Consider the following 14,810-nt stretch of genomic DNA (forward strand, 5'->3'; position numbering starts at 1 on the left):
GGTCAAAATGTATGCCAGTTGGTCAAAATGTATGGTCCGCTGCTGTCCACGTGTGTCTCTGTGTCGGCCACTCATCTCTGCCTTGGCAAAAATGTTATGTTATCCTCGAACCACATGGCATTTTGGAGTATAGGCTATACCATGCGAACTCAAGTCCATTCCCTAATTTTTCATGCCTTGCACATACATAATGATAAATAATAGTGTAAAAGCCTACATTTTTCTTGAAATGTATTTATATTATTGTGATAGGCTCATGTATTTTTATTTATTTTTAAAATCCTTTTTATTTGTTGTTCTATTTGTTGTTGTTGTGTACTTTTAACACTTTTTCTCCCAAATTTTCATGATATCGAATTGGTAGTTACAGTCTTGTCACATCTAATTATTTTGTCCGGCTCTGTACCTAAGAGTACCGCTTTACGTTCACCGCTGGATATAAGTGGACACACGTGGCATTTCGTATCTTCCTTTTCATTGGCTAGAAGGGTCCCACCTGATCTCGCCTCCTCCCGCCTGCCTTCCATCTTTGAGTATATGTACTTCAATTGTTAGAGGGACACTCGACTATCTTGTCAATATAATAAAACATCTTTGTTAACATTCCATTTTAACTCCTCCTCCACATTTACTGGATTGGTTTAACAGTGCAGAAGAGAACCTCCTGAAAAGAGTGTGCAAAGTTTTTTCTCGTCAGGATCAGAAAGAAAGGAACACAGCTCAGGCGTTTCTTTCACGCCTGCTACTTTAGGGTATTGTCTACGGGGAATGCACTCTGCAGTCGAGGAAATATATAAAAAGTGTGAGATAGCGTTGTATAAATTGTATTTAATTTCAAATGAAGTCAAACTAATTTGTCTGTACATTATGTATATTATTTAGAACAAATCCATGAGTAATGTAGCCTACATCCTTTATTATTTCCTTTCTAACAGTTTGTAATATAAAGGTCCTCAGAGACTTTATGAGTGAGAGAAGATTTTATAAGTGAAAGAGTAAAGCAATTTGTCATAACCATAAAAAGAGCAGAGACAATATATTTAATTCATGGTGAGTTTATTGATTGTACAGCATGCCTTGACCTTTAACACTTTAAGGGATCCTTTCAGACAGACCAATAAAGAGCTGATTAATCATAAACAGAAGTTATCAATACTGAATTCAACGCTAACATCGAAACCAACTTATTCACTTACTAGGCCTACATGATCCAGCCCCCCTAAAAAACAGCCCAACAAGAAGCTGCATAAGAGTGCCTTAGGGCCCCAGAGTCAGAGGACAAACTCAGACAGACACCAATATCCCACTTGCTTGAAACCTGACTGATTAGTGTGTTAACACTTCAGACGACGTCATACAGGGGAAGCAACAGAAATAAACACATTCTTAATAGCAAGTTTTGGTTGGTATTCAAGCAGGGGGTCCGTCTTCTTAACTTTTGTTTTAATTCGTTGTTTTTTTGTTGTTGCCCTTAACCAGACTGCAGTATCCTCAGTTGCCCCACAATCTCAGCTCCACTCCACTTAACAGCTCTCCAGTCCTCTTGGTTTCATGACTACAGCAACCTCTAGTGTTCACCTCACTTTATGTACACAATCACATCCTACAATCTGCTCCACTAACCATAATAACATACAAAAAGAAAACAGAAATTAGAATAACATTGGACTGGTATGGTGTCAGACTCTTTAAAGCAGAAGTTTATTGAACAGAGGTTGTGCAACAGACATTTCTGAGGTACATTATGTAACTTCTAGTGGAAGGGGGACAACTAAAGCAAAATCCCCGCTGTTGAAACACACTTCCTCATGTCAGATGCAGTATGTGGTGAGCTTTTTGATGGATTGGTTTAGCCATTTTTGTATTGGTTTTCCAGACAATAGGACCACCTGGAACACACAGGTCAACTAAGCTCATCAAATCAAGCTTAAGAACCAAAATCCATCGACATTAATTGGAACAAACCATGTAATTAATCATCAATGATATTTGAGACATTTTCACATTTGTCTTTGCAATGACTGTCCCATGAGTCTCACAATTAGCACCACCATCAACTTAAACTGACCAAGGAAGTGGTGACTTGTTGTTGTTCACCCTCCACTAGGGTTTAAGTCCAGGCGGGAGCCTTGCATGCTTGCCACTCAACAAGGTCAGTACATTTCACAACACACAAAACCCCTGTGCTTTCTACTGTACTGTTACCCTTCCCAGGCTCCCTAAAAACTGTAGAGTTGTGAGGTATTCAGATATTCTTTTTTTATGTCCAGTAAACCTGAGGTATAGAGATACCGCAATGTGACTGAGAAAGTAGAGCAAAATAGATCAAAAGGAAAAGAAACATGCTATCTAAGCAAACTGTACAAAGAACATTTCCAGTCGAATACTCATGTCATGTTCTTCTATTACCATCTACTTCAGTATTCTGAATGTATCTCTTAAGCAGTAAAATAATTATATTATAATACAAATGTTTATAAAATAGCAGCACACTCAAGTGACACATCACAACTAAGTAATGTCATTTTTTTTTTGTATATAAGAATGAAACAAAATCATAGCTTTTAGCAGCGCGAAAAGACAATAATAATAACTCAATACAAATATTGACACTTTGATGTCTTGACACCTCCTCCATCTCTCTTCACTTTGGAATACAGTATCTAACCCCTTACAAACGCTCTACAAACTGTCTGAGGGTCTGGACACCCCATCAAATAAAACAAAACACAAATTGAAGGTGGTCTAAATACAAATTCAAACCTAACACAGTCAACTACTTTGTAAAAACAAACTAATCATCATCTATGCTCAGAATAGAGCTTGCAGAGGAAAAGAAAGGGCAGACATCCTTGACAATGATGAACAGGGGCTAGTTTTGGTGAGGTTGAAGATGGCCTTGTTTATAAGATTGGTTTCTAGAAAACGTTTTCCTGAAAAACATTTATTTTGAGTAGCCTGCTAAAACACTGAATCCTCATTTTCCCCTCATACCTACCACACATGCAAACACAAACAAACGTACACACACACACGCGAAGAACAAAAAACACACCAAAACCTCGATCCACCTTTAAATGTAGCAATGAGAATATTGCGTGATCAAGGCTGTCTTGTGCTGGCGATGTACCCTGTGTCAGTCTTGGAAGTGAATTAGTCTAATTCTGACGTCTGGGTGACTGATCAAACCCCATGCCAATGAAGTGACTGAAGCAGCATATGTCACTGGACGAGAGGGGTACACGCAGAGATAGAATTATCACTACGGGTTCACAGACATCAGTCAGGCCTGCACAGCCTCGGGGACAGCACAGCCACACAGGGGCATCACCCGAAGACAACAGGCCAGGCTCTACTAGCAAAACCATCAATAAGGTAGCGTTGAACATAGAACAGCTTCATCTTTTTGAAAGAAAACCTCATTTGCCCTCAGAACACCTGATGTTCTATGATAACGTTTTCTGTATTGTTCCCACCCATGTGACTTTATGTTGTTGCTGTGAAGCAGGTCAAATAGAAAATTCAAGTAGAACAAATATTTTATAATGTGATAACTTCTCAAATAAAAACTAAATCATTAACCTTGTCTGTAGCCTTTTTTTTTGTTTTTAATTGGCATTGGTTATTTGTTAAAACACATGAAAAATGGTCAGACGCTCCTTTCACCTTGCACTTTTCTTTATTTCGGAATGTTTTCAGATCGGAATGTCCTCATGTCATAAGGTGTTAGGCATTATTTTGACACCTGCTTGCCAAGTGGGTACATCTGAATGTGGGAAACCAGCCCTACAAAGTAAAAGCTAACGAGAAAACAGAAAGCATCCATAGATCCCCACACCGTAACCATTTCATTTGTCCATTGGGGAGTGTGTTTTCAAAGTGCTTTGCTGTTGAAATCACAGGCGCGTTGGAAACAACTCTATGAGGGACTACAGATGCATTGATCACAAATCTTCCCCTGCTCCAATACATTTTCCTCTCTTCTAATGAACCCAGAAAGTTCATTCTCAAATAATGAGTCTAGTTTTGATCCTAATTTGCCACCCGTGGCCTCAGTCTGCCCAAAACGCAGAAATCAGATAGATGTCATATGAGGCCATTAGGCTCCTCTCCTGTATCTTTCAGCAACTCCACTACATCTCCTTCCTCTACACAGCAACATGCTTCTGCACTGCAACAAACCCTTTCTTTCCATCTATACCTGTCCACCCCCCAGACCCCATACAACCACCACAGACCACAGGCCTCCCCTCTCCTCTGAGATACTAATGTACCATCAAGAGGGGCACACACTCCTCCCTGCTGACGCTAAGCAGCCTGAAGCTCCTTCCGTAACAAAATAACTCAAAACCTCAACAACAACAGAAAAATACAAACACTATTTGATTGGTATGTTGGCAGTGAAAAACACAAACACCTCGAATGAAACTTCTGAAAGAAAGATGGTCCATTGCCAAACTCCTCTAGACAAAAATGAGGGAACACAGCCGCCCCTCTCTCTCTCTCACCCACTAAGTGGACTCAGACCCCCAGCTTTTTGTCGGCCAACAACGCATATTAACTTAAGGCAGTGATATAACATAGATGCCCTGCAGAGAATGAGTCTTCTGCCTGTTCCATAGTCTACCACTAGTCTAGTCTTTCCACTCAAGCGCCAAGCCAACACACACACACACACACACACACACACACACACACAACAATCAGCCTGACAAAAAGAGCTTATTGACGTCTATTACTCTGTATTCACAAATACGTTTCTGAATAATAATAATCATAATAATGTAATTCACTATTATATACTTGGCTGTTCCATGGACCCTACTTGTCTCTTTCTTAGCACAACACTCTGCAATTCCTGCAAAGTGCTCCCCTCGTCCCCAACACACAGCCAAACTATGCCACGTTGAGACCTGCCATTCACGGCCAGCGGAGCCTTTACTGGGCTCCTATCTCTGGCAGACCAACATTAACCAAAATAATTAACGAAACAACACAGAAAAAACTTGCCCCGATTCTGATCCCATATATGCAAGCCTGGAATGGTCTCCCCAAACATTTTTGAACTCCTCATTAAGCTATTGTTGTCTTATTCGATATAACTTTATCATGACTATACCATCAAAAACAGAACGCAAGATATAATTGGCTTGCCTTCTGTATATCTGAGGCACCATAGAGCGTCCATATATCAATTCATAGCTTTTAAAGTATATCTATTTTATATCTAAAAATAGCTTTCCTTTCATACAATACATGGGCGCATGTTTTTATATAACAAAATAAAAAAATCTCTAAAAAAAATTAGCAAGCATTTTTTTTCAAGGGGTAGTTTGTTTTTGTTGTTTTTGTTTTTTGTTGTTTTTTTTATGTTGATTTGATGCGTATTCCGGATGCGCTGCTTCTCTTTTTGCAGGCTCACAAGTTGATGTCGCGAACATCCGTTGGGGTGCTGGACTGATCCAGCTCGTCCATGGTCTTACTGCTGGGGCCACGCTGGACCTGCTGCTGCTGCTGTTGCTGCTGCCGACCCTCTCGCAGGCTGCTCACCAAGACCCTCTCAATCTGCTCCTGACACTCCTTCAGACAGTCCTGCAACACACAACCAAACAGACATGTCCGTCAATATAGGAACCGTGCACAGTACACATGGATATGCAAATACAGTCAGATGAACATATATATATATATATATATATATATATATATATATATATATATATACACACACACACACACACACACACACACATACACACACACACACACAAAAGAAACCTTCCAAATTATAGCCAAAGCAAACATTGGAATATTTTGTAGATTACTTGATTAATATATAGGGTCACAGCCACTTATCTGCCTGTTATTTTATAAGGTAACTTATCCTTTCCATAATACATAGCCCCAGCCCTGACAGAACAGAAGTGACACAGACCTTCAGTCTGGGAACCCCTGGGAACCGGGTCCATGCAGGGTTTGGATGACCGCTACCCTGCCTGCCGCCCCCACAGACAGCTAAGGCTGAGCGGAGAAGAGGACCAGGCCAAGCATTACCTCAGCCCACTATGGCCCAGCACTGAACGCCTCCCCCATCTCCCTATTCATCCCACGCACAACACACCAGTAGCCTTGACAACGGTGAAAACACAGGTATAGGCCCCAGTGCTGAAGCTCTGCTATGTTAATTACATCCACTATCCTGTGGGAACACAAAGGTGGTGCTTTTTTAACGAGAGCCAGTCTCTGCCTGCAGGGGGCCACCTGAGAGCCAGGCAGATTGGGTTTCAGCATCAAAGAGAGCCGACGGAACCTGAGAATCCTCCAGAGAAAGCACCCTCTCAACACTCCTGAGCCCCCCGTCAGCCTGCTGTGGCCTCAAGGTTCAGCTCTCAGGTTGGAAGTATTAAATAGGAAGACTTCTGATCTGACTATTAACATAAGATTGCCCTGTAATAACTATGCTTATGGCTTGCAGTGTATGAGACTGCTGCCCTCTGGTGGTTTAAAACAGCAATGCACACAAAGCCTTCCCTCCCCCTGTCCTCTGTTGGTCTTAAAGGCCCAATATCAAATCATCGCTGGGTAATTAAGTACCTTACTATATTAGTTTTCCATTAAAATTATCAAAAGGAAAAAGTAGCTTTTTAGCAAAAAACTATTTCTCAAACTAACATTTTGCTAGGACTGTCTGGCAGAGAGATTTAGAACTCTCTTGGTTATTGGTTTATTAACTAATATAGCGCTTGGAGATGTCCCCAGGCAAACCAAAACCCCACCCACGCGAAACCTGCTGATTAAAAAGGTAATGTGTCGATTGTATTTTCAAACAGGAACTATATCAGAAAAAACACTGACCAAATGTTCTCACACTTTTACAGCGTTTAGTTTTATCAGCTGTTGTTCCGATATGATAGAAAACACAGGCAAAACTACATTTTGACTGCACTGGGCCTTTAAGCACATAGGGGTGGTTGTGGGAAATATGACAGAGAGCCCTATGGCCAGAAGCTTATGGAGAGGGGAACATTCCTTTGACATTTACAGGTAATTTAAACCTGATGGGCCACTGTTTGAACCTGGTTTATATGGCTTCTGGGCCTGGGCAAGTGTTGCCTGCTGCCTTGGTGAAATGAGAACAGAGGCCTATCACATGGGAATTGCTCCTCAGGAGTTGAACGCGGCTGAGTGACGAAAGGTCACCGTGTCAAAGGTCACAATGCCAAAATCTCCAGGAAGAGCCTTGAGCTAACGAACGCCACATCTATAAGGCACTACTTAGGCTAGATTAACTGAGCATATTATTATGATTCTGTATTTGCGCCCAATTGAGGACAAGGCAAATGAATCAGATCAATGGGCTCAATTCATACCTAAATAACAGTTAAGACATTTCTTTGATTTTCTACCTGTAGTGACCCTGGATGGGGACAGATGTGAGAAGGCTGTGTGAGGGCTAGGGTTAGTGGGCTTAGGAGTGGGGCTGTAACATGTTGAGGGGGCCTCAGGCGTCTGGCCTGGAGGAAACCCGACCGTCACCCAGCATCCCCATAATCTGCTCCAGGGGTCCCCAACTTCCCACCAACATGTGCTCCATAGTTGTAAAAAAAGAAAAAAAAGCACAAAACATGTTTTGTGTTTTACCGCAAGAATGCAGGCCTTTACTTCATAAAAGACATTCCCCTCTCTGCTGCTCTTTATAGCTGCAGATTGGACCTAATGCCAAGGCCCACAGGCTTCATTTGAGAACCTTTAATGGCTTCAATATGTGACTACTGGAAACACCAATATTGTTTTCAGATAGGTTTTTAGGTATCTAGATACTAAGGAAGGCAGCGTTGGAAGTCCGACACCAACAGGCTCCTGAACAGCTTCTTCCCCAAGCCATAAGACTGCTAAATCACTAACAAAATGGCTAGTTGACCCTTGTATTTGATTTTTGCACTGTCTCTATGCCCACTCACAGGGCCCTACACGCACACACACACTGACGCACACACACACACACACACACACACACACACTGACGCACACACACACACACACACACACACACACACACACACACACACACACACACACACACACACACACACACACACACACACACACACACACATACCATACTAACGCTACACACACGCTCATCCACTCGCAATCATCATATACGCTGCTGCTACTCTGTTTATCTTATACCTGATGCCTAGTCACCTTACCCTTATACAGTACAGTATCTACCCCTACCACTCCAGTATCCCTGCACATGGGGTATCAGGTAGCCTAGTGGTTAGAGCGTTGGACTAGCAACCGAAAGGTTGCAAGATCAAATCCCTGAGCTGACAAGGTAAAAATCTGTCGTTCTGCCCCTGAACAAGGCAGTTAACCCACTGTTCCTAGGCAGTCATTGAAAATAAGAATGTGTTCTTAACTGACTTGCCTAGTTAATTAAAGGTAAAATATATATTTTTTAATATAGGTAAATATGGTCCTGGAACTGACTGACCCTGTATATAGCATTCTTACTTCTCATGTTCTTATTATTTTTTATTCCTCGTGTGTTTTTGTTCTACCTTATGTTATTTTTAGTCCTACACTGATATTGTTGACGTTATTGTTGGGTTCAGAGCTAAAAAGTCGTTTCACTGTACTTGTGCACATTAAAACTTGAAACTGAAACGGAACTCCACCCAAAGACAGCCACATCTATAAAGATGATTTTGACAGTCTAATCAAACAGCCATGTGAGGAGGAACCACGCTGCTCGGATTATCCACGGGCATCCACCGTGACGTCACAGCGCCCAAAGGAGGAAGTCGAGCAGACCGCCAAAACCAGAGGGAAAAATGTGTGAAACCGTGGAATTTTTGAACTACTGTACCACACTAGGCAGTGCTACTCTGTGCCGAGACGGAGGCTGAGACAGCATGCTGTGTGTTTAGGAGGCGTGTCATTCCCTATCCTGGAGGGTATGCCCAACCCATGACCCATGACCCCATGTTGAGCAATGTCATGTTTGAGCATCACAAGGTGCTATCCCATTCCCTTTGGCTATAGTTCTAAGAGTGACACCCACATTAATAGATACATCATTGTTCAATATACACAAATTCCAGATGAAATTAGAAATAACTGGCTAAGAGAAGATCGCAATGTGAGTCAGGAGGGCTGGATGATGAGCGGAGGGGTGCAGGAAGGGAAGAAAAGGGAGAGAGGGGGTCAGGGATAGAATGAAGGGGCTGTGGAGGACAGGGGTGTGTGTGTGTGTGTGTGTTTCCTGTGTCCTGGTGAGCTACTCTGAGAGAAAAGATGAATGGGAGAGAGGGAGAGGGGCAGCTTGCCAAGAAAAGCAGACAAAAACGAGGAAACAGTATTCTAGCCCCTCCGTCTCCCCCTTTCTCTCTTCCTGTCTCAGCCTGCTGTGTGCTAGAACAGAGAAGGACCTTCTGCGTGTTGAGCTTCAATGGATGTTTCAGATTAATGGAGCTACAGTATGTCTTCTGTCAAACCACTTTCTATCGTCCTACCTTTCACTGGCAATGCTTCCGGCTTCTTGGATGTTGAGAATCAAAACAGACGCACCAAATGGCAGACGGTAGCACCGTAGATGTCAGCAAAGCAAAAACCCCAGCGACAAGAGAATCCCTCAGGTCTTACAGGAAATCCCAACAAATCTAAAACCTCCTAAAAACACAGTTTTCATTCTTCCCCCGTGCCAGCCTCTTGCCCATCATGGCTTGGCGTGAAGTCTCACTAACTGGCTGCTGTGCCCGACTGGCTGCTCTCTGTGCCACACCAGGTGTATCTAAGGCTATACACAAATTCCTCTGGGCGGCGGCAGGCGGCGGGAGACGGTGACTTGGCCCCCTCGCATGTCCCCTCTGAAAACCTCAGGCTCTGGACACCACAGATGACAGTGGGGTGCCAAGGGGCGGTGTAGGCATCAGCAGCCAGGCTTTACTTCATATTTTGCCTGGCCATCTCCGTCCCAGCTCCGTGCCATCTCCCCAGCCGGCGCGCCAAACCAAATGTGTGTGCACTTTCCTACTCCGTTTCGTACCACACTGATGACTGCGTTCAAATCGATCATTGAGGTGGCGGTAGCCATTAGGATCGGAGCATTAAGTGGCGGAGCTTGAAAAAGGTGTGAAATGACACAGCCAGTAATCACCAACTCCTGTTTTTCTGTTATAGCGAGACCATAGACAGAGCAGTGCTAAGTCATTGTCAAGCATCTTCTTTCCAAAAATGCTGTTCTGGCACACCAGTCTACTGTAGCAGCGTTGTACTAAAGCTCCTCGGACTCGTGGCATACGTTGCATCACAAGGGGCGTCCCTGCTCTGGTGTTTTCTGAATCCATGGCCTGTCTGCATCCAGGAATGTGAGGAACTGATCATGGAGTCAGCAGTCAACTCCCTTGCCTCAGACCTAACACCCCTGGGTCCCAACACACACACAGAGGGCCTGTGCTGCTTAGGCCAGCTATTTGTTTTTCCTCGGCTACGGAGCAAGACTTCAGCAGAGATGCATTATTGGGCATGAGAGAGAGGGGGTAATCATCGCAAGTGAGGCGGGACACTGGCCATGCTTCCCTGGTGTCCCTTTTCACACTTCAACAGCTTTCTCCCCTCCTATCCTCCTCTCCCCACAGCGGGAAAGGCCTTGTGAGGCTCAGAGTCCGTCTCTTGCTCTGTCTGGCGTTAAGTTTAGCCAGAGAGGGCCAACCAGAACAGAGGCCCATGCAGCCTTGGCCTCCCACCCTCATGCCCCTAGGTCTCCTCTTCCCCAAGCCACAGCAGGGTGGACTGGCATTACAGGCCCCCATTCAGGACAGAGCAGGCAGCCCTCAGGTCACTCAGTCCAGCCTCCCAGGAGAAATGCCCACAACACACGATCCAGGAATGTTAGGATGCTACCGACAGATGAGGTTAGCGCCTGACATCAGGGAGTCTGTTTTAAATGACAGCACTGTTAACCACCCCCACCCCGCATATCCGCCCTCCCTCACCAACCCCCATCCTGCAGACCCTTCCCCCACCCCCGCAGATAACCCAGCTAGCTCCGCCCGCTCCCCTTCTGACGAAAGCCAGGCACAGGAGCCAGCTGAGGCCCAGCCTGGATGTCTGTGTTTGGACTGAGCTGAGCGCCCCTCCACCACCACCCCGCCACAGTGCTGCTCTCCCCCCAGAACCACACATAGGGCGGCCTGGCTCTGCTTCCCCAGTTTGCGTGGATTAACAGCTCTTTTATATCAGGCGTGGGCTGCTGCCTGGGCTGTCAGAAACTAACCTGGATGGAAGGGGGAAACCACAGGATGTCATTTCACTACCTTTGCATAGCAACTCCATGCAGATGTGGCATGTGACCTTTTAGGATGAATTAGGTGAAACATGAGCTACGTTTCGATTGACAGACCCTGTCAAAGGCTGTCTATCAATCGTAAATCAGTGGTTGAGGTATTTCTGTATGGGCTGGCGCAGCGGTCTAAGGCACTGCATCTCAGTGCAAGAGGCATCATAACAGTTCCTGGTTCGAATCCAGGCTGTATCACATCCGGCCATGATTGGGAGCCCCATAGAGTGGTGCACAATTGGCCCAATAAAAAATAAATCATAATTTGCAGGAGATGCTGATTGGCTGAATGGATCAAAGACTTAGTTGTGGTTCAACTTTGACTCACATATTTCAAATGAACTTTACTGTAAGTGCAGGTACTCAGATATACCCAACTGAATAATGCTTCTGAGAAAGAGTCCGTGAATAGACGTCAACCTCTGCTCTTACTCTACTGATCAGGCTGAGAAAAATCATTTGAAAGAGCATTCTCCTAAATCAGATTTGGATAGAAAGACAGGTCACTCACCACTTCAGTGTTGGTGATTTTGGCCAGCAGGTCTGTGAGACTGTCCCCCCACTGTGACTGGTCACCCGAGTCCAACTGGAGGCCACAGATAGCTGCTCCCACACTGCCTGTGGCGATCATGGACGGGGGGTACATTGCAAAGTTGAAGTCTGTTGGAGGACAAAAAAAACACGCTGATGAGTCATATGCAAATACACACGCATGAAAAAGTTGTACTTTAAGGCTAAATGGCTGTAAATGGAGGAAGCATTTGTCCATCTGCTCAAAAAAGCTTTAAAACATGTCCATTTTAGAGGAACATATCCCCAGTTCAAACACCTTTACACTGGTTCACACTGCCAGAGATACACACCACACACACACACTACAGGTGAGCCATCAAATGCCACTACATTTAATGAGTGAGACGTGAATAGTTTTCTTCAAGGGACACAATAGGGGTACAGACAGTACGCTCCCCCTAGAGACGATCTGATTGGCTAATCTGGCGGTCATAAATAATCCACTTTAGCTCTGGCTCCCACTAATGACCAGGGCCCTGTGTAATGAGGGTTGTAAAAAAGAGCTGAAAGGCAAAACCCCAAACCCCCCTGCTCCTCCACCCTTCTGCCCCAATCACCTTCCCTGGTCTGGCACCTTTTCTTCCAGCTCCTGAGTAAACCGTGCGCTGGCTGAAAAAAAAGCCCCATAGCGCTTAGAAAGGGTGGGATAAAGATCCACAGTCCCTCTGCCAATGCTCACTGCTGTAGGTCCTTTTTCCACGTGTGGTCACAGGCGTGCGTCTCAAAGACCAATAACCTTGTTAGCTCCCCTCACTGTCATTCATAATGCAAATAAGACAGCTTCGTGAACGGGCCAGGAGACCAGGAAGGGAGAGAAAAAAAATCCTTCTACTCCTTTAAGCCTGTCACCCCCCCCAAGTTTCAATTTCTTCCCTCCATCACTCCACTGTCTATCTCTCTTCTCCTGTATTTTTGTCCCTTCTTTCCAGAAACAAGCTGGTTGAGGTGACATACATGCCCAGCTCCTTGTTACTACAACAGCTGTGTTATCGGAGCTCCTATTTATTTGCATATTGATTGAGTGCAGCCAGCGGCAGGCCTGAGAGAGGAAAGGCAGGAGAGTGTGTGGCTCCATTGTCTGAAATCATCACCTCATCTCACCCAATTGAGAGACCAGGCAACAGACCCTCTCCACTGATACCAATTCTATCCGACGGCTGTACAAAGAGTAGTGGGGAGGGGGTGGGGGGTAGGAACAAGTGGGAGAGTAGGGGACAAGGAGGGAGGAGCGGGTGTGGGGGGGGGACAACGCTCTGCTGCACATTGCTCTCTAGTCCGTGTCCGGACCCTTTTGAGTTTTTGGTAGAAGAAAAATGTAGCCCTCCCACCTCCCCCCACAGCTATTGCACTGTAGCCGGACCACCTATGGGCTTGAGGAGTGGACAGGGCCATAGAGAAACAGCCGGCACATTTACATATTGCCATACTCCACAGCAGAAGCAAACTGTGTGTGTGGCTCTGAAGGGGAGTGCTTCCCTTTTCTCTTTATTCTCTCTCCAAATCAAAGAGGTAGGTCCTTTGATAGCAGCCTTTTAAACGTGCGGAGCCAGGCGCTTTCTCATGTTGTGGCTCAGTGTTGACAAATAAATGAACTTATTATACACCCCTGGGTTAGCTGCTGGGCCACTGCCAGGGGCCGATTTATTAAAGACAACCTCCAGCCAACAGGAACGAGGGCAGAGAACCCAGAGCTTTACATCACGACTTTAACAGCAGAGCTTTCTATAGTGAAAAAAAGGACAAAGGCATACATGGACCTATTGTAAGCCTATATGTGCGCACGCTCACGAACACACAAAATAAGCAAGGGGCCTAAGTGGAGCAGTGGGCAGCAAGCAGATTTTTGGCCCCCAGAGGACAAGACAGGTCTGTTGCAGAACAAGGGGCATACGCGTGCAGTCGACGGAGCCTGTCACTCTGGGGCTGGTGGGTCAGTGGTGACTGCTGCATGTAGTGGGGGAAGAATGGCCGTATTTTAGGCTAGCCTCATTGATATTCATGCAGAAGATAAACAGTGTATGTAGCCTGAGTGGGGACGCCTGCGACGGAAAGCTCCCTGCGAGCAGCGGCTGGCTGGCCCGGCCTTCCGATCTCTCACCCCCGTTCAATGGCTCATTCTCCTCCCCCCTCCACAGCATCCATCCCTAGGCCTCCTCTCCGTTCCACTCTGTTCACCCAGCCTGCCAGCCTGCCTCTCCTGCCATGCTCACCAGGGCCAACTCCTGGGTGGGTGAGATGCACTGTTTACACATTTAAACTTGAGTAACAGCGAAAATGTTTAAAAAAAATAATGTCTAGCGCAACAAATCAAAAGCCTGTGTTCTATACAGATGTGTATTATTAAAGTGTATTATTATTTTCCTTAATAGGTACATTTTGAGGACCTGGGCTCTATTGATTCATTAAGGTCATAGACAAACATCATTTTGGGGCCTGGCATTATGCTGTTTCTCACCACTAATGGAGAGGGCCAGGTAGCCAACACAACTTTCACAGACGTTTAGTTAGACTGTAAACTAGCATGGGTTAGAGAGATGAGGCACTACAGGCTTCACAACTGTGAACTTTGACTTGTATTGCAGTATGCTTACTGTAGCATAGAAAGAGAACGTTCCTTTCCTATGAAATATTCATCTGCCACTCTTATCTTCGCAGGTTTCATAACGTTGCCTATTCCATAATAGCAGATCGACTCCAACTGAAAAAAAGAAACCCTGAAAGACGAAAGGAGTTTTGGGTCACCACAGCACAGCCCCAAAGGCACAGTGATTTGCCAGAAACAAAAACAGGAATCCTCCTTAACGTTTGGATCCTGTAACAACTTGCTTCAGTGTTGCACCACCGCGACCCAGAGACTTGAGCAACAGCACTCTGGCTTAGCGTGGGAGGA

General features: G+C 45.1%; 1 protein-coding gene across 2 annotated transcripts in view; it reads right to left on the reverse strand.

Moving 5' to 3' along the window:
• Positions 1–1,039: 1,039 nt before the first annotated feature.
• The window catches only part of LOC115109603 (G1/S-specific cyclin-D2), a 129,019-nt gene continuing 115,248 nt past the window's right edge, over positions 1,040–14,810 (reverse strand). For both annotated transcript variants that reach the window (XM_029634695.2, XM_029634694.2), the window contains 2 exons: positions 11,859–12,007; positions 1,040–5,592 (listed from right to left, as the gene is read on the reverse strand). In XM_029634695.2, coding sequence (XP_029490555.1) covers positions 5,419–5,592; positions 11,859–12,007 — 323 coding nt within the window. In that variant the 3' untranslated portion in view covers positions 1,040–5,418. The remainder of the gene's footprint in view (positions 5,593–11,858; positions 12,008–14,810) is intronic.

Source organism: Oncorhynchus nerka, linkage group LG25 (genome assembly GCF_034236695.1).
Source record: "Oncorhynchus nerka isolate Pitt River linkage group LG25, Oner_Uvic_2.0, whole genome shotgun sequence".
Taxonomy (NCBI): domain Eukaryota; kingdom Metazoa; phylum Chordata; class Actinopteri; order Salmoniformes; family Salmonidae; genus Oncorhynchus; species Oncorhynchus nerka.